The sequence below is a fragment of the Sebastes fasciatus genome, chromosome 18 (genome assembly GCF_043250625.1).
Source record: "Sebastes fasciatus isolate fSebFas1 chromosome 18, fSebFas1.pri, whole genome shotgun sequence".
In the NCBI taxonomy this organism is placed as follows: domain Eukaryota; kingdom Metazoa; phylum Chordata; class Actinopteri; order Perciformes; family Sebastidae; genus Sebastes; species Sebastes fasciatus.
Window position 1 is genome coordinate 8,565,838 of NC_133812.1, and position 24,315 is coordinate 8,590,152.

The 24,315-nt window shown below is 43.4% G+C and overlaps 1 protein-coding gene across 3 annotated transcripts in view; it reads right to left on the bottom strand.

Moving 5' to 3' along the window:
- The window catches only part of nrxn3b (neurexin 3b), a 458,514-nt gene that overhangs the window by 108,484 nt on the left and 325,715 nt on the right, over nt 1–24,315 (bottom strand). Inside the window, exon 1 of one of the 3 annotated variants that reach the window (XM_074615646.1) lies at nt 20,737–22,018. The exons of the other annotated variants lie outside the window; for them this stretch is intronic. Within the exon in view, the coding sequence (XP_074471747.1) occupies nt 20,737–20,980 (244 nt within the window). The 5' untranslated portion in view covers nt 20,981–22,018. Of the gene's footprint in view, nt 1–20,736; nt 22,019–24,315 lie in introns of those variants that run through there. 3 annotated transcript variants of the gene reach the window in all.

Consider the following 24,315-nt stretch of genomic DNA (forward strand, 5'->3'; position numbering starts at 1 on the left):
ATGAACCTGTACTGAGGCCTAGCGCTGACAGTGTATCCACTTGTGCAAGCCTAAGAGAGCTATAAGTCCAGGCCAATGAGGGTTTGACTATTTCCTCACTTACAACCACTTACAGCAGTCACATTGAATCAATGTCTGTGGATAGTTTGATTGGGCCAACCTCCTCCTCCCTCCCCAAAGTAAAACTGGTCTAGTATATTTCTAGAGCACGCTTTTCCCTGTGCGTTTCCTTCTACCCAACCACTTCTACTCTTTACTGCCCAAGGGTGCTCTTTACTTCTATTACACCATTTTAATTCTCTTTGATGATAGGCATCTAACACAGTGCCCTTAACCCTAATCTCTCTCTCTCTCTCTGCCTCCTCCTTTTCCCTCTTTGCAGTGGCATTGAGGCAGTCATTATCATGCATGACATGATGAGGGGGCTATAGTCGAGTAGGGGTGAGCATTTCTATGCATGCGCATGTACAGGGGAGATGTAAAGGTATGTGCATTTCCCTGTAGCGACGAATGCCAGGAGTGCGCTGGCGGTGGTAGTAGTCATGGTTTCAGTCGCCTAACTTCCTATCCAGCTTTTATTGTTGCTCATTTTTGATGCAAATGAGCACAGCGAAAGCTATCAATGCCACCTGAGCGGCACCAGAACGGAAAGCAGACCCTAACACATTCCTGCAAGTCATTGATAAAACAATTATGTTATGTATGAAAGAGAATAATTCCATGGAGCATATTCATTGGAGCAGCATTATGTCACGCTCAGAGTGGGAAGGATCTCTGGAAACTAGTCAGACGGCTATATAGCTGTTGTGAAGTGGTTCAAACATTTGACTTGTGTACTCCCAAGTGTTGACACAATCAAATGTGGATACGTAAGTCTGTAAAGATTCCCAAAAGAATCCAAACAAATGGATAGGCTACAGCAATGAATGGATGGATTGAAGATTACATTCACATTGTTGAAAGAGAGACCACCGGTGTTTTGCTATTTGACATTAGCTAAGTAAAGTTTGCAAGTAGCTAACTTGGTAGCTAAAGTTGTCATAAAGAATCAGTGCCTTAGCTTGCAAGGTCGATTGTTGCCTTCAAAAGAGGTTGTGTTTTCACAAGATGAATCCATATGAACGCCACCCTCTGTGGAGAGTTTCTGAAAGCTCAGGATCACGAGTTGCGACGTGTTTGTTGACGTTGTCGGAAATGGTGGAGGCCATGGAAGCAAGTACACAAGTCAAATGTTTGGACCACTTCACCTTTGCTATATGGCTGTCTGACTAGTTTCCAGAGATCCTTCCCACCCTGAATGTGACGTAAGAGCAAAATGGCCACCGTGTGAATATAGTCCATTAATGATGAATTTGAGCACTTTTTTGGGGATTGTATATAAAAGTGCACACATGCTGCAGATGAGGGTTTTGCTGGGTGGTTATTGCACCATTCGAGAGCATTGGTATTCTGTTGGAACCGGCTTTCTGGATGTCTGAGGCCACTCCAGGGAAGAGGAGGCACGAGAGAGAGAGAGAAAGAGAAAGGGAGAATATAGAGTCGGCTGCATTAAAAGTTTCGATGAGGACAGTGAAATATTGCTGAGGCAGGAACCGCAAAAAAATGAATTTGGATATGAAAAGCGATGGAGAGTATGGACAGGGAGAGAGGGAGACAGAATAATAAAAGGGAGTGGTACCAAAAGGCTTGCAGAAGGGATCTCCAGGAGTTACAGTCAAAAAAAAGGAGAAAACAAGGGTGACGGATAAAGAACCAAACAATCTTTGTCAAGACTTTTACACATTTCTCTCCAGTTCCTGCAATTCCCTCAGTAGGTTCCAATTCCCCCTCCCGCTTCCAGGCCACTATCTCCTACCTTTGTGTGTGTTGGACTGGCTCTCTGCCTAGCCAATTATGTCCTTGTGCTAGAGCCATCTCCCCGTCCCTGACCTTTACCGCCCATCTCCCAGCAGACCGCCCTCCACTCGAACACTCTGTCTGAATGTCTGTCCCACTATCGCTCTCCGCTGGCCCACTAAAAAGAATTGAGGAGAAATGTACTTTCCTTTTTTCTTCATTTCACAGGAAACACTCCTAAAAACTTCTCCTTTCCTCAGTCTCTTTGCTTGCCAAGGTTTAGAAGGATTTGCTGCATCTACGCGCACTTGTTCATAACCACGTCTGCGCTACTGTCGCCGTGATCAAAGCTATTAACAGCTGTGGACATATTCACGTTTTGTAGGAGAATTTCTAGGGTGAAGACCAAATCACAATAAAATCATAATACGACTAGATCTGCCCATTACTTCCTGATGGCGTACCTCAGCGGGGCTCCACAATCCAATCAAACGCCAGATAATGAAAGCAAGGAAGCAATTTAAAACCTTGAGGGTCCTTCGAAAGCAAAAAAAAGGCAGCGAATCAAGCTGATCAGCCGATCCATACACCTTGCACTTTATCCTCTTTTCTTGTCTTTCTCTTCCTCTTGCCGGTTATATTTCTATTTTTTTTTTCCTGCCTCGGCTCTATCACTTTGTCCCTCTCACTGCAGGGCAGGATAATTAAAGTTCTTTGATGCTCTACCTCCCCAACTACTTCACAGGGATCGAGTTAATGGAAGTCACTGGCTTCTACCAGACCTTAGACTTTAAATTGAATGTCTCCACTCCATTTGAGAGCCGTGGGAAGATAAAAGGGCAAAGTGATAGGCTCTTTGCTTCCTGTTCATAGCGCTCGAACTAGACAACTCGAGACACTTTAATGGTCACTGCTCTGCGTCATATTCATGACAAATTAATATCAGTTGAATGGGAGTGCCGGCGACATGGGTGATTGTCTGAAGCGTGGCAGCGTCGGTGCGTGGGCACCGGTACACGGAAGAGTGAAATGGCTCCTCTGAGATTTTTCCGGTTTTGGCAGGAAAAACCATCTGTCCGCTCTCCTCCTTTCTCTCTAGCTCGTATCTCATCCAAACATTTCAGAAGATTCAAGGCTGCCAACAGAAATAAACAAAAAAATCAAAGGAATGGGGATGTCCGGGTGGCTCAAAGAGTGGTGCACTTTGAGAGTCCTGCACTGTGCGAAACACGTTTTTTGTGTTTTGTTACTTTCCATTTAGCTGTCTCCCTTCACTGTGTGCTGTTATCAGAAGCAACAAACTGCTGCTGTCTACTACAGAATACGCTCAGTTCTCGGCACAAATGATGTGGAAGTATTCACGGTGCATACGGTACATAAACTACCCCTCTATTTGCACGACTCTGAAAGGTTTTTTTTCTCTGTCACAATTGGAAACCAAAGGCTGTGGCAAAGCATGTGGCTTTGATGTATCCTTCAGCTTGAGGTGGAAACAGACACATACAGTATCTCCCCACACACATATATATACTCATCAATTTATTCACCCACATACTTCAGTTGTGTGTAGCATCAAAGAGGCAGGCTGCTCGGTACCGACGCCTCATCGCTGATTAGTAAAGCTTGCTGCTATTAGTGTGGGAAGTGTCCGGTGTATGAAACGTACATACTGTGTTTCCTTGAGAGAGCTGAATGGCTAATCACTAGCCTCTAATCTCTTTTTTTCCAATTCTATTTTTACTTTCCTGTGATGTCGAGGTTTCTGATGAGTCCTCGGCAGGATCAGAATAAATACGTGCCGTCATGCCCTGGCTGTCTGTGTTTACAGGCTTGGTCTGCTGGAAAATACTCACTCCACAATAGACCTCGTGGCTTGTTTGCACTCATTTTACAAATCAATGTCACAACAGAGATGTGGGTTAAGACCTCCACTTTGCTTTGGCACGGAGGTTTATGTGTTGTATTGTCTAAATATTACAGAAAGCACGGAAAGGTGGTTCTTTCTCCTGATGCATGTGTTGAACAAGTACAAAGAGTGTTGAAGTTCTGAATTGCAGTGGGAGGGGTGCATATGGATGTGTCGGTGTGTGTACGAGTTTCTTTCTTTTTATGGGTGCATCCATACTGCCCGAGTCCCTGTGCGTATGGGTGGATGTGTACATGGAGAGGCTTTGAAGTGGATCCATGCTGGGGTGCATTCCGCATGGCAGGAGAATTGCTCCTGGCGATACCACGGCCAGGCAGCGCAGTGAAAACAAAACACATGAACAATACGGCACGTGGCGCACACACACACACACACAGTTGGAGGCAGTCGGAGACAAAGGAGCGACAGTATTCCATGAGACAGGAGAGTGCGCTGCGAAGCACCATACCTGCCAGCTCCTATCTAGTCTGCAGCATGCTGGAAACCAGACCTAACCAGACTCGCCAAGTTTGGTCTGGTAAAAAATATGGGTTCGGCACGTGTACGTGCATCTCTCTGGTTTGACTTTCTCTTACATTGTGAAATATTACAGCCATCAGTACTGACATTATGGGCTTGTTTCATCATCTGCAGCAATGATGCGACAGCAGATACTACTACTACTGCAACACCATGCAAAAACTTCTGATTGTGATTAATAAGGTGTTCAAAGACCAGTGTGTAACATTTCAGGGGATCTATTAGCAGAAATGGAATATAATATTCATAACTATATTTTAATTAGTGTACAATCACCTGAAACTACGAATTGTGTTTTCGTTAGCAAGCGGGTCCTCTTCACGTAGTCCGCCATGTTGCTCCGCCATGTTTCTACAGTAGCCAAGAACGGACAAACCAAACACTGGCTCTAGAGAGAGCCCTTCACGTTTTTACGTTACCTGAAGGTCACCGTAGTTCTCTGACATACTTGTTAAACTGTGGTAATGTGAGCCGTAGAGTGCAAAACCGTGGTACCGCCAGCCACCGTCTGACTTTGGTTGCTCCTAAAGTAGTGTTATTATGGTAAGGATGACGTTTGAGCGAGTTTTATGGTGTCTTCAAATGGGGTCGTGTTTACTGTGTTCACGAGAAGAGCCCATATGAACGACCCCCTCTTGTGGTATTCACAACCTCGTAAGTGGAAAGTCTCTGAAAGCTCTAAGTTTACAAGTTGTGAAGTGTTTGTTGACGTTGTCAGAAATGGCGGAGGCAGTTAATTTTCCGGTGCATACCATGTCAATATATTGTAATTTTAGTCATATATTGTTTTTCTTCATAATTTTATAATAGGTCTGAGGAAAATGTTGATACTCCCAACGGCCTCCTCTTTTTCCTCTGTCATTATGCTTTTGCATTTACTGTTTTATGTTAGCCACTTGCTAGCTTGCTAAATTGTTAACCAGACGGTAACATTAATATTGCCGTTGCTTAGCAGCGGTGTTCCCACTTGAAGCATATTGTGTACACGACTTCCTATGTTGTAAACAGAAGCTCATGAGTTTCAATTGAAGGCCCCCTTACACTCAGCAGCTCACGTTTAGGCAGTCTTGGAAAGGGAGGAGTGAGCGGAGGGGTATTCAGTTGGTTGCAATCTGCAACCACACCACTAGATGCCATCAAAGCCAACGCACTGTGCCTTTAAAAGAACAAGAGTCATACCACAAAGAGTCCTAACAAATCAGACATACAGTACATGCCCACACTCCAACAAAGGTCAATACCATAATACCAGGCCGGGATCTTGGCCATAATGTCGACCAAAGGTCTGAACTTTTACAAAGCCTGCTGGACAACAGTCTTAACCCCTCAATAAAAAACACATCGGCTCACTGCGCTCATCTCCCGATGTGGCACAACGGGCCCCTTCACTTCATCAACAGCCGCCACGAGGATCAATACAGCACTTCAGCATTGATTCTGCATCCTGTGGTCAATGCCAACTCCAATAATCACATCTGTTCTCTCATCAATTATGCCTGTTCCACCACTGAAGGATAGATAACATGCTGTTTTTTCCATCAAGAATCGCTGCCCAGGACCAGCAACAATAACTCCTAAAGAGAAAGATAATGACGTGCGGTGTCTAATAATGTCCGCATCATTGTGATTGCAAACAAATCCAGATTGGTGTTGAATGAGGAATGGCTAAAATTGATGGATGGTATGGTAAAGCGCACATTTGGAAGAAGGTGAAAATGTTCCGTCAAAGAGAAATACTGTTTCAAGGGAGCTTGGAACAGGACCATATATCACAATCGGTAATTGTGTTGGAGGCAAGTCAGTTTGTCCTGGCATTAAAGGAGACATATTTTGCTTTGTGTAAGGTCTGTTATTTGGTGAAGCAGAGAAAGCAGAGCAGCCTTTCTACGCCGAGAACATTAAGGTCAGCTGAAACATTAATTCACTCTACAGTACAAGTTATTCCAGCTTTAAACTCATACACACACATACATAAGCATGTGACATTTGAAGACTGCGACTGTTTTTGCCTGGACTGGCACTGATATGTACACTATGGCATTGCAGTGGGGGTGAATATCCGCTTCTCTTTCCTCTCCTCTAGTATAGAGCCCGATAAGCTCTGCTCCGGCTTGGCCAGATAGACAGAACGGGGGCTGAGGTTTTTTTAAATTTTTTATTCTTCTTCTTTTCTTTTTTTTCCTCTGCTGTGTGTCCTAGATGTCTGCACACAGTGGCAGCACCGCGTTAATTCGCTCAGACGCTGTCACGAATGCGGCTCAACGTAGCCCAAGCCTGCAACTTGGCATGAGGGTAGGAAAAGGAGAGAGAGAGAGCGTTTGGACTGAGGGCTGGATGTAGAGAAAAGCAGAGATAAGAGAGAGAATTAGACAAGAGATAAAGGGGGGAAAACAACACGATGGATAGACAAGGGATAGAGATAAAACAGAACAGGGGCTATTTATGAAAATGAATGGGCTCGGGATGTTGGTTTGTGGAATTAACGGTGACGAATCATGCGTGGGCATCGGTGTTGAATTCCATTCAGGCGATACGTGGTCGCATGCTTAATGCCTATGGATCTGGGGAGAGTGACACTGTATCAGGATAAGCCTGCCTCTCTCTGCTCTGCTCAGAGATGTAATCTGTACTGTATGCTGCTTATTCTAAGGCCAGGTCCTTTTCATGCAAGTCTCTTCAATGGAGAAGAAGAAAGTGAAATAAACAATGTGCTTCCTCTCCGTGAATTACAGAAGCACAATGCAGTATTGTGACTTGCTGGCTAGGTAGAGGCAGCTCGTTAGCTATATAGCTAGACACTTAGGTTGCTAGGCAGCCAGGTAGATATAGATATCTATATCTAGATACGATAGAGTGTGAATAATGGCTTTCACAACTCATATTGTTGTTGTTACCGCATATTATTAACACTATACAGCTATTTAGCATGGATTAGCATAAGTTCCATAAAATCATAAATACCTCAACTGCAGACAACCAGACCTTTATTTAAAACGGGCATTTCTTTAGAATGTCCCCTGCTTTACGAGTACATTCTATAATATTTATAAGATGTGTCCCTGTTTTCTGATTTGCTTCTGTTTTAATTTGCTGTTTGCTGTTAATGCAACCTCAAAACATACTTCACATTACCTGGTGTCTTAAATAAATCCTGTACATTTCCACAGCTATGATCAGTACAACAGCCAACAACGGTCAACGTTCTTTGTTCAAACAGAAATACCGTTCTCATTCATTAATCATTTCCAATCGCTTCCACTTTGACATTTCTTCGATCGCCGTTAAGCTACAGCCAAATAACCTTGACACTTCCTGTAAAGATGTTTCACATTAAAAGCTTTTCAGCTGCCCAAAGGGCCCTGCCTTTCCTGGTACAGTAGGCTTCTAATTAGGGCTGTCAAAGTTAACGCAGTAACGCATTAACGCATTAACGCATTGACGCATTGACGCAGTAACGCATTAACGCATTAACGCATTGACGCATTGACGCATTGACGCAACTTGCGATTTTTAGCTTATAGCGAACTGTGTTTTAAAGCTGGAGTGAAGTTACTGGCATCATATGAAACTAGAAAACCTAAGGAATCCAGTGGTACCATCCATGTCATACTGGCGAAGGAGGCTAAATAACGCTCCAAACTTACAAGACAAGGGGTCCCTTGACTTCTGACCTTAAGATATGTGAATCAAAATGGGTTCTATGGGTACCCACGAGTCTCCCCTTTACAGACATAGTCAAGTCAGCATACTAACACACTGACAGCTGTTGTTGCCTGTTGGGCTTGAGTTTGCCATGTTATGATTTGAGCATATTTTTAATGCTAAATGCAGTACCTGTGAGGGTTTCTGGACAATATTTGTCATTGTGTTGTGTTGTTAATTGATTTCTAATAATAAATAGACATGCTTTCTTAAAACAAGCATATTTGCTCACTCCCATGTTGATAAGAGTATTAAATACTTGACAAATCTCCCTTAAAGGTACATTTTGAACAGATAAAAAATGTGCGATAAATTCATGATTAACTATGGACAATCATGAGATTAATCGCAATTAAATATTTCCATTGATTGACAGCCTTACTTTTATAGTGAAACAGTAAGTGTTGAGTGTCATTGATTGTAGCTTAACAGCGATTGGAAAAAACGTCAAAGTAAAAGCAAAAGCAAATGGTGAATGAAAACTTAAAGAAACTAAGCAGCAGATTGGTGAGTATGACATAACTATGTTGCTGTACAGATAATATTAAGAAATCTAATTTTATGTCCTATAAAAGTGCAGGTATTTCCACTCCCCGTCAATAGTTTTACCAGACATTTATTGGCTTTATTTGTTTGTGCCAGCCAATATCATTAGAGATTGGAATATCAGCTTTTTGTTTTGAGAATTGACGGCAGATAGATAGCTAGAGAGAGTAGCTGGATGGAGATAGATAAACAGATGGATTGATTCTGTAATGCGGAAAGAAAGGGGAAAAGCGGGCCTTTCTGTTGGAAAACAAAATCTGCTTAGTTTACAGTCAGCACTGATAAGGGCAGGCAGAGGTAAGAGTGGAATAAGAATCAAATGTGGTGGCTAGAGGACAGCCATAGAGAGGAGAAAATCAATTAGAGGGAGAGGAGGAGGGAAGAGAGAGGGGAGGAGGGAGGTTTTTGCATGTGTGTGTGATAGTATCATCAAGTTCACAGCACCGAATGAGGAGTTGAGTGATTTTATGTGAGTGATGGACAAGAAAGGTGGTGAGTCATATTCCTGTTGCAGATGATGCAGTAGCACCAGCAGCCGCAGCTGTGTGTTTGTTTGCATCCAGCGTGCGTGGACCTCACAAACGACCTCTTTTCTTGGCTGCACACTTCATCTCATAAGTAGATTACAAGCACAAACATACATATTAGGAAAACAATTCAATCTGCTCTTCGCAAAAGAAAGGTATAGCACAAGCACATCAGACACTTATGGGCCGCAATAATCTCCCCACTTCTTATAAGCAGAGATAGAGACACACATACACACACACACACACACACAGTCAGCACCAAGTAAGAGTCAGCATCTTCAGATAAAGAAGTAGATAATAGCTTGGCATGGTATCATTGCTGCGATTAATCCTTCGGCCTGCTTTCGAGCACTTGATAAATCAAATCAAGGAAACACCCACTCCCACCCACCCACACATACATACACTGACGCAGGCATGCGTGGAGTAATGAGCGTCTAATCAATCTTAGTCAGGCAGGGCGGCTGCAGTTTCATCCTGCTTGCGAGGCTGCGTTGCTCCTTGCTCTCTTCATTCTGACAAATATGGGACTTATATTGTTTACATCTACAGTGCCCAGGGGGGCTTTTGGGATCCATATGAATTATCCATATCCTCTAAGTGCCCTGTAAAACAGGATAAATCACAGGTTAAGACTTGCCTTTAAGTCTCACACGCTTATGTAAGACTGAAGTGAGGAAGAGGTCTGCCTACTTCTCGCTTTCCCTCATCATACCTCCATATTTAATTTCACCACTTTATTTTACACCCAGGATTGCAGCAAACATAAAAATACATATTACTGTGAAAGTACATGATTCTAAGCTGTGAGCATAGCTGGAGAAGGACAGCAGTTGTTTCCAAAGAGGCAGCTCTCTGCACAATAAACAAAAGGTCAAGGAGCGGGCAGACAAACACTCATGCCCCCTGACCTGCTCTTAAACCTGTGACCGACCATGGCACAATATCGCCTTTCAGAGAGCGCAAACGATCCCCAAGGGAGTGCTGGTGTTGTGCATTGGATGTGTGTGCAGCGGGGCTGGGAAGTGCAGTTGGGGTGGCAAAGCACTTGTAGCGTGTGCCGATGCATGCGTGTGCGTCCTCCCTGATGGACATTTATTTGCAAGTTTTGAGCAAATTTCCCAAAAAATGTTGGCAAATAAAATGAAAATCAGTGCCATCAAATACTTTAATGTCAAAAATAATTAAGAGGACCTAACAAGGTTACATAATTAATTGAGCACCAGTAACTGCTGTTTTTAATCAGCCAGTATGGTGATTAAAGAGAGGTTGACATGCAACAAGGGTCTCCATCTGGACTCAAAACATGGAGATTGGGGTTATGTGCAGCCCCCAAGACACCTTTTTATTCTTTCATGTTGGAGCTTTTCCGGTTGAATAATCAGAGGCGCGTGTACTAATGTCAAGGTGTATTCAAAGAAATCTTTTTTTTGTTATGCTCTTTCCACCTGTAAAAATTGTGAAGCGGTATTTAAAGAGGATCATAATGCTTATTTTAAGGTGCATACTTATATTTTAGGTCTGTACTAGAACATGTTTACATGCTTTAATGTTAAAAAAATGCATGTTTCTCTTACCAGTTGTGCTGCAGCACCTCTTTTCATCCTCTGTCTGAAACGCTCTGTTTATGTCCTGTACTATATAACACACTAAAGGAAAGCACAAAAGCATAATCTCTTCAAGGATTTTTTTCCCCGTGTCACCAAACACCAATAGTTGGCACCGTCATAATAATTTGGTCTCTGTATGCACAAGCTTCAGTAGAAAAGAAACAGGAATAAAAGTCTTGGCTATTCACTGAGGATTGTCTAAGATATGTGTCCATGACCATGAATCCAATGTTTTCCACAGCAGCACAAGCTGTGTGGCATTTTAAAACAGACAAGAAGGACTTCAGAATGGGAAAAGTACATTTGGTATGTTCCCTGTGTGACGTGTGAGCATGTTGAAGGAACAGTGTGTAACAATTAAGAGGATCTATTGGCAGAAATGTAATATAATATTAATAAGTATGTTTTCATTTCTGTATAATCAGCTTAAAATAAGAATCGTTGTGTTTTCGTTAGCTTAGAATGAGACGTAGATATTTATATCTACATAGATAGTGGGTCCTCTTTTCAGAACCGGCCGCCAGCTTTCATCAGCATCCCACAACGGACAAACCAAACACTGTTAACTTTTCCTGCTTGGGCTGGAGCCAATACCGTTACTCGCTCCGGAGTTAACCCCGGCGACTCCACTCAGCCACCGGGAGACAAGACATGGGAAACCTCTGTTAGTCTTGAGAAGTTGCAGCATTTATACACATTCGCCGCCTCTCTTGCTTCAACACTCACTTCCCACGTACACACACACACTCTACACTCTGCTATTCTCCAAATGACCTACGCTACTCCTACAACAACTGGCTCTAGAGAGGGCCATTCTCGTGCCACTGAAGTTCTCCTACACACATGGCACACGGCAGAGGTTTAAACTGGTTGCAATCTGCAACCTCACCACTATATGTCATTAAAATCCTAGACACTGCTCCTTTAAGTGTGTGTTCTGCTACTCTTCGTGTGTTTGCCATTCGTAATGCCCGTCCTCCAACAAGTTTTATACAGACTGTGCATGTCAAGGCACAATACATGCACGTCGAAGCGCCTTCATTGACCCGTCACCCTCGCCAATCAATTCTCCCTGCAGGTGTTCATTCATAGGCTCTGTCAAAATTGAGTTCACGCCGACTCGGTCTGTCTGCCGGCTTGCCTGCCTGTCTGTCTTCCTCTTTTTCTGGCTGGCCACGTGTCCACATTAGTGGTGCTAGCAAGATGATATCATGTTTCCTGGCTGGCCAGCGAGCCTCTTAGCCAACCCTGGCTGTCTGTTTGCTAAGGGACTGCAGGAAGTCCCAACGCAATATCCACTCAGTGCGTCTGGGCAAGCCCATTAGCTACTTTAGCCTGGACTAGAGTGGGTTGAAGAGGCTACCCCGATCTCTCTTTCTCTGTCTGCCTCTCTTTCTTTCACGTGAACACTCTCTCCATCTTCTTCTGACTTTATCCGCCACCTCTCTGCTTCTCTCTTTCGCTCTATCCATCTCTGGCTTATTCACTCTTTACATCCCCGTGCTTCGTTCTCCCCCTGCAATGTTTTGCACTCCCTTCCGCCGTGATAAACCACAGTGAAAGAGAAATACCGCATCGGAAACCTGGCAGAGCAAGAGATATTTATCCAGTCCTTGCAGGGCAAGATGGAGGGGATTACAAATATTATATTTGCTTGGCTGTAAACACATTTATCAGGGGATGAATTATCTGTTGGTTGTGTGTGTGTCTGTGTGTGTGTGTGTGTGTGTGTGTGTGTGTGTGTGTGTGTGTGTGTGTGCAAAAAAACATGTTTGTCTAGACGCTCGGTCCCAGCTCTGGAGTGCTGAGCAATAACAAAAATCACCTTTGACACGGTGCTATTGTCTAAACTCGCAAACGCACAAAGCACTTTTACCATCTAATGCTTTACCCAAACAAATGTGGAGCGAACCCAGGTTAATTACTACTGAGGTACACTCGTATTGAAAGGAGGCCATTCATTTTGTTTCTTTTAAAATAATTAATTTTAACTGCGGCAAACTATACCAATAAACTATTAAGACAGCCCATTAACCCTAAGGTGAATACCAAAATAGCTGACATTACGAATAATTGTCCATAAAAGTGCTCCATCTTGCTGCCAATAGCTTCTCTTAGAGAATCAAGAATGAATCACTAGAGTGCTAATTACTGCCATGAGACGCATCCCAGAGAGAGGTGTGAGCGTGAGGGAGGGTTGATCCTTTATGTACTGTTTATAAATCATTCAGCTGGTCTCCTCAAGGTCACAGTCTCCAGTGCTAACAGATCCTATAATATCCCAGCAGCTTCAATGAAGCGAACCAGCCCGGGTGATTGACTGAGTCCCGTGATGCCACGTGACAAGTACGGTAGATCCGAATAAGAAAATGGAGCACTTGAAAGGTGTTCTCAGTGTCTCGGGAACCTGTTGCGATGGAGACTATAATGAGCTTGGAGTGAAGTCACTAAAAGGCGGCGAGCGAACCCATCACTTAACCTCATGATGTCACAGTAGGTCCCGTCTAACGCGCTTCATGACCTCCGCAGGAAATCTTCGTTCCCGTCTAATCTGTGGCGGTTCCGTCACTGTCTCCATGGAGACGGACGTGACAAGAGAGGCACAGCCATTCGAACTAATTGGCTTTGGGATCAACACTAGAAAGAGGTAGCTGTTCTTCTACATCCACATTTGTGGAGTAATAGTAAAAAGGCTTAGAAAAAAAAAGAGTGAATTTAAAAAAATGGGTGAATATTAAAGAACATATAAAAAGGAATTAAATATCAATTGAATCCCTGCTCATCGGATTATTCATTTGCATCAAGGATGGGGCCACAATCAGTGGGGGTTTCTTCAAATGAATAATCATTTGATGGATAATTACGAGATGTGTTCAACTACTTCCTGTTGGAGCCATAGCCATAATTAGAAGAGCTAGAGAGCATAAATATAATTAATAAGCCGAGTGACCGAGTAGGGGGGAAGGGGAAGCAGGCAGCGAGTTTCTGGAGGATGAGCTTGCGAGGACAGACTTTCCTGGTTAATTTGCAGAGCAAGCAGATTTTGGGGGGTGAAAAAAAATACAGTGAAACAAAGTGTTCCGGAGAGAGGAAAAAAGATGTTTATCTATATGTTGTGAAAGAAAAGAAATATGAGCAAAGAGAGGAAGTCAGGGAGAGAGAGGAGAGGAAGGTAAAAAGTGAGGCTGTGAGCTGAGCAAGCATACAAGAGAGGTAAAGGTCACGGTGAGAGGGAAATAGAGGAGAGGAGGCATTGCAATGTCACCGTCACCTCATTAATGATTTCAACTTTGTTTTTTTGCTTTTGTTTTGATTACATTCTCTCTCTCCTTTCCTCTCTTCCTCTCCTCACCGGCAGGCTGAGAAACAACCCTGTCTTCCTCATGATAAAATGCCTAAGCTTGTGAGGGCAAAAAGAGGGGCAGAGAAGGCAAAAACCTAAAATAACCACATAATTAAGCCCCCAAAACAGCTCTTCCTATCGATTTGCTGTCCGGAGCATGAACAGGGAGCAGCACGAAAAAGAGGGCGAGAAGTCGAGCGAGGATGAAGAGGGGAAGAAAGACGAGGGAGGAAATGTTTTCAAATGAGAACCCAGCTTGCTGTCTCTTTTACTGAGACGCCGAGAAAAACACACAGTCCACAGGAATCTCCTCTCCTCCATCGCTCAACCACCTTACTCCATCATTCCTCACTCTATTTTTTTTCATTTAATTCTGCAGCCATTATGAATAGCCAGAGGGCGATATCATTTAAGTCTTCCAGTGTGCTGTATAATGCCTGCACACACACACACACACACACACACACACACACACACACACACACACCTCATCAAGGTAGAGAGCAACACAAAGAGCACAATGCTTCCAGTTCATTGGAATAATTCATATACGTGCTGCATGTGGGACGTGTTATTATGCAGCCACCGCACCTGGCCCAATACATTTTACAGGAGACGGAGGGGTCAAATACATTTTTCATAACTTCAGCTGTGACAACACAACCCGTTCCAGTATGTTGCCATGCTATCTCGGCAAGCTACTGAACCCGCTGAGGAGGAAAACGAATACTGGCATTTTAACTGCATTTTGAATTTGCAGTTATTTCTTTGCCCTTGCCTCCCTTGTATACTCTGGGGGTAATAGTGACAATGTCTCAGTTTGCATTTTTCAATGGAAACATGTTCCACTGGCAGCCAAAGAGGTTTAGTGCAGTCACTTGTGGCTAATACTTTATATATTTTTTTCTTTTGGTTTCAATGGGAATATTTTATTCACAGAGGTCCAATTAGTAGAAAAACACAAGGAGAGGAAGCTAATTGTAAATATACAAATGATTTGAAATTTGTTCTGCATAACAATTACACTGAAAACAAGACTAGGGGCCCTATTTCAATAGCGCAAGCGCAAAGTGGTACAGTAGGGCACACGAACTATGTGGGCTTCTCCAAGCACACCTGCTATTTTGGTTCATGTACGTGTAGCGGTGCAAAGTGCAAAAGGGAAGTGGTGGTGAGGTGGAATATAGATCGGAGGGTGTGGTAATAAATATGCTCTCAGCCAGTTACACTACTCGTCTCATTGTTCTGAAACCGCTGAGCCAATCACAGTGACGGATGACATCGAAAGCTCAACAAATGAAGAGAGTGTGATGTCTATTCTCAGCCAACCAACCTCTCAAGGTCAGGAAAACGGTCGTAGCGTTGGTTGTTGCGCCGCCACCAAAACAGAGCCCTAAGAGTCTACAGCCATGCTAACGGCTCTATTCGGTTGTATTTTGGCAAAGTGGTGCCTTAAGCTAGATGCTAATGCCAGCATGCTGACATGCATTACAAAGATATCGCTAGCACAGAGATGATTACCAGGTATAATGGTTGCCAGTACACGTTTAGGTGTTAGAATGCTGACATTTGCTAATTCGGTCATAAACCAAAGTATTGGACAAATTGACCTGATGATAGATGAAGAGTTAGTTATTCTAGTTCATTGGGGTTACAGAACAAAACATGCAAGTATGATAAACTTACATTTGCAATAGAGCTTATTTTCTGCAATAATCCAAAATCCAATGGAAAAATCCCATTGGCTTTTTGTGCGATGCTAATGGCCTACAAAAATATGCCATTCCCGCACTACTCTATTTCAGTTTGGACCAAAGCGGCGGACTGACTGACAGATAACGTTGCCATCCATACAGTCCTTCCGCTAGCATGACTAAACTAATGGGACAGAGAATATGGCTACAACATAAATAAGTCAACATGTTTCCTGTGCACATTACTGATAGTAAGGTAGTGCTCCTATCCAACATGAGATACTTGAAGTGAGCACATAATATATTGATAGAAATATTTACCAAACCAGTCTTTGAATACTCTTTGATCCAAAGGCTTCAATAGATTTCCATTTTGCATTAGAATTTGTTCGCCTTCTTTTCAATTATTCTTCCAGCAGTGAGAAGAAGCCATTCTTCAGTTAAACTAAGCACCAGTACCGCCACTCTTCCCTCACACTGTGTCGAGGGCCCGAGGAAGAAAAACAGCAGACTCAAACTCAAAATGTCAATCCTTTGATAATTTGCGAGAGAAAAGAAGGATTTGATGCAGCCTGTATTGAAATCGCAGAGCCGAAGCTTACCTCAGAGAAAAATACGACAGTATCTTTTTGCTTCCCTTCCTCCCTCCATTTTAACCTTCTCAAGACTTACAGTACAGCGCGGGTCCATTCTATGTGGAAGATGGTGTTGCCAAAGCCACTCGCTTCAAGGTGATCCCGCATCAAACGACTGCCACACGCGCACGCACGCACAGGCAAATGGCACACACACACACTCTCTTTTATTCTCCTTAAGTGCTAAGGGCAAAGCTTCAAAGCAGGTCAAACCACTCTCACAGTTGTTATTCAGTTGACTCATTCACTTTTAAACAATGGCTGCTCAATTTATAGCAAAGCGATGATGCTTTTACTATCACTCATAGTGCACCTTCTGTCTATATATTCCATGAACGCTAGTACGTGAAGCACGATACACATGATCTGGACTTGCCAAATATTACTCTTGTGCATACAGTATGTTTGTGATGTATGTAAGGGATAATACCCGACGAGGTGTCCATTATCAGGAATGAATGGACGACGTGGAGGCTGATTCCCTGGCAACACCTGAGGATTTGCTAATACCTGGAACAATCATTACCATCCCATAAGGTATCCTATAGAAACCTTTTGACTCGGCTTTGAGTCAGAAAGGTAATAAAGCTAGTAAATATTATTTGACAGTATGTTTAACAACAAGACTAGGTAGCTATCTAGCCATGTCCTTGTCCCCAAATCAATATCAAGATATCACAAACAAACAGGAGGCCATGTGTACTGTCGGCTGCAGCCTGAAGTCACAAGTTGGATAGCGAATGGGATGTGAGACGATCGCTTACGTGATACGAAGTATCAGTAAGTTCAGAGGAGCAGTGTAACCATAGACTGCATAAATGTAGTCTACATGACGTCACCCATAGGTTTCTGAAGATCCGTCTTGGCAGTGATGATAGAGCCTAACTACCGATTAATCAAAAAATGTGCCCGGGTGACGTAGCAGAACAGACAGCTAGCAACTTGGTATGGCACCCACCTGTCACTCAAAGCTATTCACCCCTCCGTAAAGTTGTCATGAACGAGGAAATTAGCTATAGAGACCAAACCCGTGTTTTGTACCAGGCTGTAAACATGTTTATATCTGCTATAAAGTTGGGTATTTTAACATGGGGCTCTATGGGGATTGACTTGCTTTTGGAGTCAGCCTCAAGTGGCCATTTGAGGAACTGCAGTTTTTGGCACTTCCACGTTAGCTTAATTTCTCAGCACTACAAATTGACGCTTGAGTGTAACTTACTTCTTGCAGCTGGTGTGTTACAGTCGCCACCCTGTGGTGTTCAGACGATGGGGCACTGAAGGACTAATGTTACACTCAGTGTTGTAAATAAGATGTATAGATTTTTTTGTAGCTAGCGCAATAATTTAGAACAGTGAACAGCCAGTTTCCCTGTAACTACTTAGTAGGAGTCCATTATCAGGAATGAATGGACACCCTGCAGCCAATCAGAATCGAGTATTCTCCCAGACCATGGTATAATAAGGAAATACTCCTCTGTGGGTGCTTTAAGTGATTCCATGTCATACAGCGTGGCCATTACTGGCAATCTACAGTAGCAGATGATTTTTTTGTCGAACTTAAATACTGAATAATTGATATAATGGCTCAGTAGTGAGCATTGCAACTTGACTTCAAGCTGCTACAGGGAGCATGCAATATACTCAATATTGTTCATGTCAATTCAGTTCAATTAAAAAACACACAACCAAAAATACATATCCTCAAGCATATGCACTCATACTGGCGCTTATGATGAAATGGTGAAATCACCAGAGAATTGGACGTGCTGTGTGTCAAATCACAGCAAAAAGGAATCTTTCAGACATCTAGGGAATTATGGAAATGGTTTAATGAAATAAAACATATGTAGGAACTTGTCACTGAGCTCTTTCTGTCCCTGAACCTTTCTCAGAACAACTAATGAAATACTGCCCATTGAGAGAGTGTTTTTTTTCTGTTTGGTGATAAATAAAATAATAATACCAAAATAAATCGTTATTGGATATTCATGCCCATGGCGGCCTGAACACACTCCCTTATTTATGAATACCTCCGCTCTGTTTTGCCCTAACAGAAAGGATCATTCCTAGTCACTGCCTCTAATTAAGAGTTTACATACGCAGAGGGTGTAAGTCCCGAGTGTGTGTGTGTGTCTGTTAAGGTGTGTTAACGTATACATAAAGTATGTATGCATATATCATGCATCCATGTGTTGAGACGTGTGTACACATACTGTACTGTAGAAGCCTGCATTAGCAAGTATCTGTTGTGTTTGTATGTTTTCGTCCAAGGTCTCCTCTGAATCTGTAATTACACTCACGCCAAATACCAGGGTCAGACTGTAGCTGCTGAATTGTTAATGAGCAAAACACACACACACACACACGGACGTGTATACACAATAACAAGCCTTCTAATCTCCAGATTTTTATCCTCGCCTCTTATCTCGCTCTGCACTGAGTCACCACATTCTGCATGCAAATTTACACAAAAGTCAACCAGAACCGATCCAAACTAACTTATGTACAGTAGAGTTATAAAACTCACTGTAATGTTGCTGATAACATAAGAGCTTCTAGTGCTGCTTATAGTGTGTTACTATATAAAATATAGTGTGGACAAGAAGATATCGACCAGATTCAAGAGTCTAGAACACAAATTTAAAATTAATCAAAGTGAAATAATTGCCATATGTGTAACAAACGGGATACAAATTCAAAGTAAAATAAAGAGATAGAAACCTGTAAAAGCATAAATCAATGAGCCTATTGCTTTCTGGTACACAGCAGCATGCATCATACCTACGGCTTTTTAAATGGCTGCCACCCAGTCCCTGCCCAGACTATCGCACTTTGTATGGTTTGCACATTCCACATTAGTAATGCAGATCCTCTCTCTCTCTCTCTCTCTCTCTCTCTGCCTGCCTGCCTGTCAGGCTCATCTGCTCCAAAAGCCCTCAACGTGCTAAAAATGAGCCCTCGATGTGTTAAAAGGAGTCAAGCACGGACCTGGCTCAAATTTATTTTTCAAACAGATTCAATCCCCCCGCAGGGATTGATTGATCTAGGATGACACAAATGCACCGGCTGGATGATTGTCCCAAATGCTGCAAATGCAGAATAAAGCAAAGGATCCTTGAATTTTTCCCTAGGCATCTTTTGCATTATGTTAAAAAATCTCCAGTGGTATTTCATTTAAACATTATAAACCGAGCAGTATTAAGCCAGCTTATGAAATAGTGAACCTTGGTTTACACGTGGTCATTTGTTAATAATTCCATTATATTATAAATGATTCTGCTGTCATTTTTTCATCATAATGACATGACATATTTAAAAATAAATGTCCATCTAAGCAAATCTGTGTAATTTACTCTAATTTAAAATATATATATATTGATCCTGTCTATCATCCTGTCTTTACTACATGCTTCTACACTCATAGTAACTGTCTACTCTGTATTTAAAAGCCATTCACTGAAGGCCAAGTAATTACAGAACAGCCGCAAAAGATCTTAATAATGAAACAAACCCTATAAAGATGTATAAATTCTTAAAATAACCACCACTTAATGATGCGGTGGTAATATAAAAGCTGTGAAAATCATCCACTTTATACTGTTAGAGAAATTAAAGATCCCTCTCCTGATGTCTGTGTCGCAGATAATGGTGCAAATACATCACATTAAGTACCTATAAAACAAAAGTCAATATTGAAAAAGGCATTTGACCACCGGTGCTAATTCCCCCTGCTGGATGTGTACATTCAGTTTGCTGAGAGGACAAGCTTGTGCTGCTGTTAGAGAAGATAACAGATGCATGGATGGAATCCTTCATGGACGTTTAAACAAGGGCTGTTAAATTTGAAGGCAACTTGAAAAAGCCAGATGCCATAGTGCACCTTATCGTACAGAGCATGTATGAGGACAGACCTCATTGATAAAAGTGAGGATTGGTGCCACACTTATTAAAAGATGAAGAGAACCACCGTCCAGTTCTTCACTATCAATCATCAATTACAAGAGCATTAAACCAGGTGGGATCAAGGCAATTCAGAGTCGCCGCCTGCTCCTCGGCTGATAGAGTCACTGTGGGTGTTTTGCTTGTCAGTGCCTTTCACTGACAATTAAACCTATAATCTCATAAACGATATACAGCTCCATGATGCAGAGCTGCTGTCAACTATCATTATCTCTCCATGCTGTGGTGGAAGGAAGAGTGAGAGGGAGAGCGAGGAAGAAAGACAAAGACAGAAGAGGGACAGTGGGAGGGAGGAAATGAGCGAGTCAGTTATAGATAGAGAAGAAGGAAAAAAATGATAGAGCGTTGTCTACGGATGGCTCTTTTTCACTCTGATCATTCATGATGATAAATGGACGGAGAGGAGGGTGAGAGAGGTTGGTGACAGGACTCACCGTGGCCGCCTCGTAGCGAGGCCGGAGAGCGGTATATGGACACAGGTGGTTGGTGGTGCCTGGGCCCCTGAGGGTGATCGGGCCGGAGCAGGTTAGGGGGCAGGGGGGCTCCGTGGGTAGGGGACAGGAGATGGAGGTCTAAGGATGAGGGGGAGCCCCACGCAGAACCCAGCACCATCCATCCCACTGCAAGAAGCAACATCCAGAACAGCTGGCCCACCTGGGGCTTTCCTTTGGGGAGCATGGCTCACGCCCCCCCCTACCCTTCTGGATATTTAAAAGAGAGTAAAACAGATGTGCAAGGACCTCAGAAAAAGTGACCTTCCCGTAGCCAGGACACGGCGACAAACTCCATAGCAGAGAGAAATCAACACAAGCTCCTTATCAACGTAGGATCCGGCAGTTTCCCGTCCAAACAAAAACGCGGCTCGGGCTCGCCTCTCGAACGCCGCTTCGTCACGAAGGCGGCAGATCTCCCGCTGCTCTTCGTTTGCTCGCTGGCTCTTTGAACCAGAATCCAATAAGTCTTTACTTTCTGTTCTCAGCAGGATCACCCCGTGGCTGCTCCCTTTGATGGCCACGAAGTGTGCTTGTGTGTGCGTGCGTGCGAGAAAACTAGCGAGATTGTGCATGCACGCTTTCGTGGGCGACACCTGGAATGTGTCCCTGTGCGCCCTTCTTCACCTGCAGGCGCAGAGTGAGTGACAGGAGCAGGGGAAGAACCTGCGCTGCAGCCCTCTGCCCGGTCGCTCCACTTCGTTCTGCTCTGCACAGCTCCGCTCTGTCAAGCCTCAGATAATGCACAGCCTCGGCTATGAGACCGAGGAGGAGGGAGAGACGGAGGGGAGGGAACGACAGAGAGACGAGAAGCTCCACACACACCGGCACGGACAAACTATCAGCTCTCTATCGTCTTGGCAGAAACGCACTCCCTTCTCCCCTCACAGAGAATCTCAACGCGAGGTGAAGATCCCGACTCTCTCCGTCTTTAAGTTTGCATCAAATATTTCTCTGACTTTTCTTTCCTCTTCTTTTCTTTTGCTTATGTCCCTGGAGAAGTGAGGTGGTCTGGCTTGTTAACCCAGGGAGACCCAGACTGATAGTTCATTGTATTACTCCACAGGAAAAAAGAGAGACAGATTTGCAGACAGATAAAGAGAGAGAAAAAGCCAGGGAGAAAGAAGAGGATGAGAAAATGAGAAACTGCTGGGAGGGAGCGAGATGGAGGGGTCGAAGGGGAGTGAGCGAGGAGGGGAGAGCGGGAGGAGGGGAGAGCGGGAGAAAGAGAGAGCGGAGGAGAGAGAGAGCGGGCTCAGGTGAAACTAAGCGAAGATGATGGGACGGAGGAAGGGAGGCAGAGGAGGGGAGGGGAGGGGAAGGGGGAGGGGAGAAGCGGCAAGTGGGCCAGCCTATGCAAATCCTCCCTGAGCAGCGAGCAAATCAGGGAGGCAGGCAGCCACTGCAGAGGAGTGGGCTGCCTTTAGTCACAGGGAGAGGAGATGTGAGGGAGGGAAGAGAGTGAGGGAATGAACAGCAGAGAAAGGGGGAAATTGAAAGGGATGTATAATAGCAGCGCTACAACAGCGTCTGGTATTCCTGGCATCACATTTTCGAAACCAGCTCGGGGGTAACGTGGTGTCACTTTCCCTGCAACAGCATGTGACCTCCTCTCCCTCTATGTTTTGATGCTTCTGAAAGCCTATTGAAGCCAAACCACTGAACTAAAAAAAAATAAAAAAATTAAAAAATGCATTATGCACACGGCAACAGATTTAGTGAATTTCAAAAAGGGTGAAATCTCTCCCCACTCAAATAGAAGAAAGACTTCCAGTCCCTGTTCTGTCAGTTTTTTTTTTTAGTTTTCTGAAGAGGCTTTTGTCTGCAGGCCTTGGGAGAAATAAACACTCAACGCCAAACTGCATTTTAATCATCAGAACATAATTTGATTTGACACCAGTGTTCAGTATTTGGCTGCTGACCTTCTGGATCGACACTGAGATATTCCACAAGAGGAATCCATGTGCACAGGGTGGTGGTGGTGGTGATGCCATTGTGCTGTAAAGTGAGGCAAAACTTCTCAAAAGCGTGACTCATTGTTGGCTTTGAGGAAGCACTGTGTGCAGAGCCACTTCGCAGCTCCAGCTTTACTCTGTTTCTTTGCATTTGTCAAGATGTCCCTTCCTATTTTTTTAATTTAGGAGGAATCCTTATCTGAGACACCCGGGGGCGCAATTATTGCACCGCTTGTTGTGAGCAGAGAACACACAGATAATGTTTCATGGGTAAATGAACGACAGAAGAGAGGGGACATTCTGACAGCCATTGATCCATGTAAAAAGGAGGCAGCGGTCGGGATCAGAGTATATCAACGCCGTGGAATAAATATCATGACCGAACTAAAGGAGTGTGGTGTAAATATCTATATTACTACTGTACTCATGGTAAATGGTAAATGGACTAGTCTTCCAACCACTCAAAGCGCTTTACACTACATGTCAGCATTCACACACACCTTCATACACTGATGACAGAGGCTGCCACACAAGGTGCCAACCTGCCCATCAGGATCTAATCTAAATACTCCTTCGGGAGTAAATTGGGCTTAAGTGTCTTGCTCAAGGACACTTCAACATGTGGACTGGAGGAGACGGGGATCAAACCACCGACCTTCCGATTGGTGGATGGAAGACCCACTCTACCTCTGAGCCACAGCCGCCCTCTACCACTCATACCACTAAGAATAACACTCGCAGACTTAAAGGGTCAGTTCACCCGTATGACAAACAAAAACATCACACATCTTTCCTCCACAGTATCTAAACATATAGTTTCATTTGTCAAGGTTATGAAATTTTAACCTATTCCCCAATATAATGGAGGTGAATGGAATTTTGTTTTTGTTACTCACAGCATAGAAACATTTTAAATTCAAAAGAAACAGTGTTCCCTATACTCTAGATAACCCCCTCTAGTTTGTTGGCGGAAGGTAGTTCCACTATGTACAAACTAGCTGCATGGCTTGAAACCACAAACGTTAAAGGGATAGTTTGGTAACTATCTTTAGTTACTAGTAATAGTAACTTTACAGGCAGAATGAGTAGAATTTGTCAGTTGCGGTTTGTAAACACAACATTCAAAGTTGGCCCCTCCTCCACATCTATTCCTATAACATTAAATATGTATGACTAAATATGCAACAGTCAAAGTGTAAATACATAACTAGCTATTATTAATTAGGAGTGTAACCTTCAAAAACACAGCTAATCTGCTTAATCAAGGGTGAAGTCATTCAATTTGGATTCAAATGGGGCTAGATCCTGATTGGTTTAGGGTATGTGACATCATGTTTTCCCAACCACTTCAAACCAGCGAGAAAAGCACAGAAAATAACCACAAATACAGAAATCTCTAATGTGAAACAAAGCGGTTCTAACCTTGGCAGAACACAATGTTCGTGAACCGCAGGACCCTCATAGTCACTCATAGTAAGAAGCTGATTGAAAAAAATCTGCTATCAGGGTCTTTAACATTATGTCACACTGCAGATGAGCAGCAGATTTAATCGTCTTTTACTACATT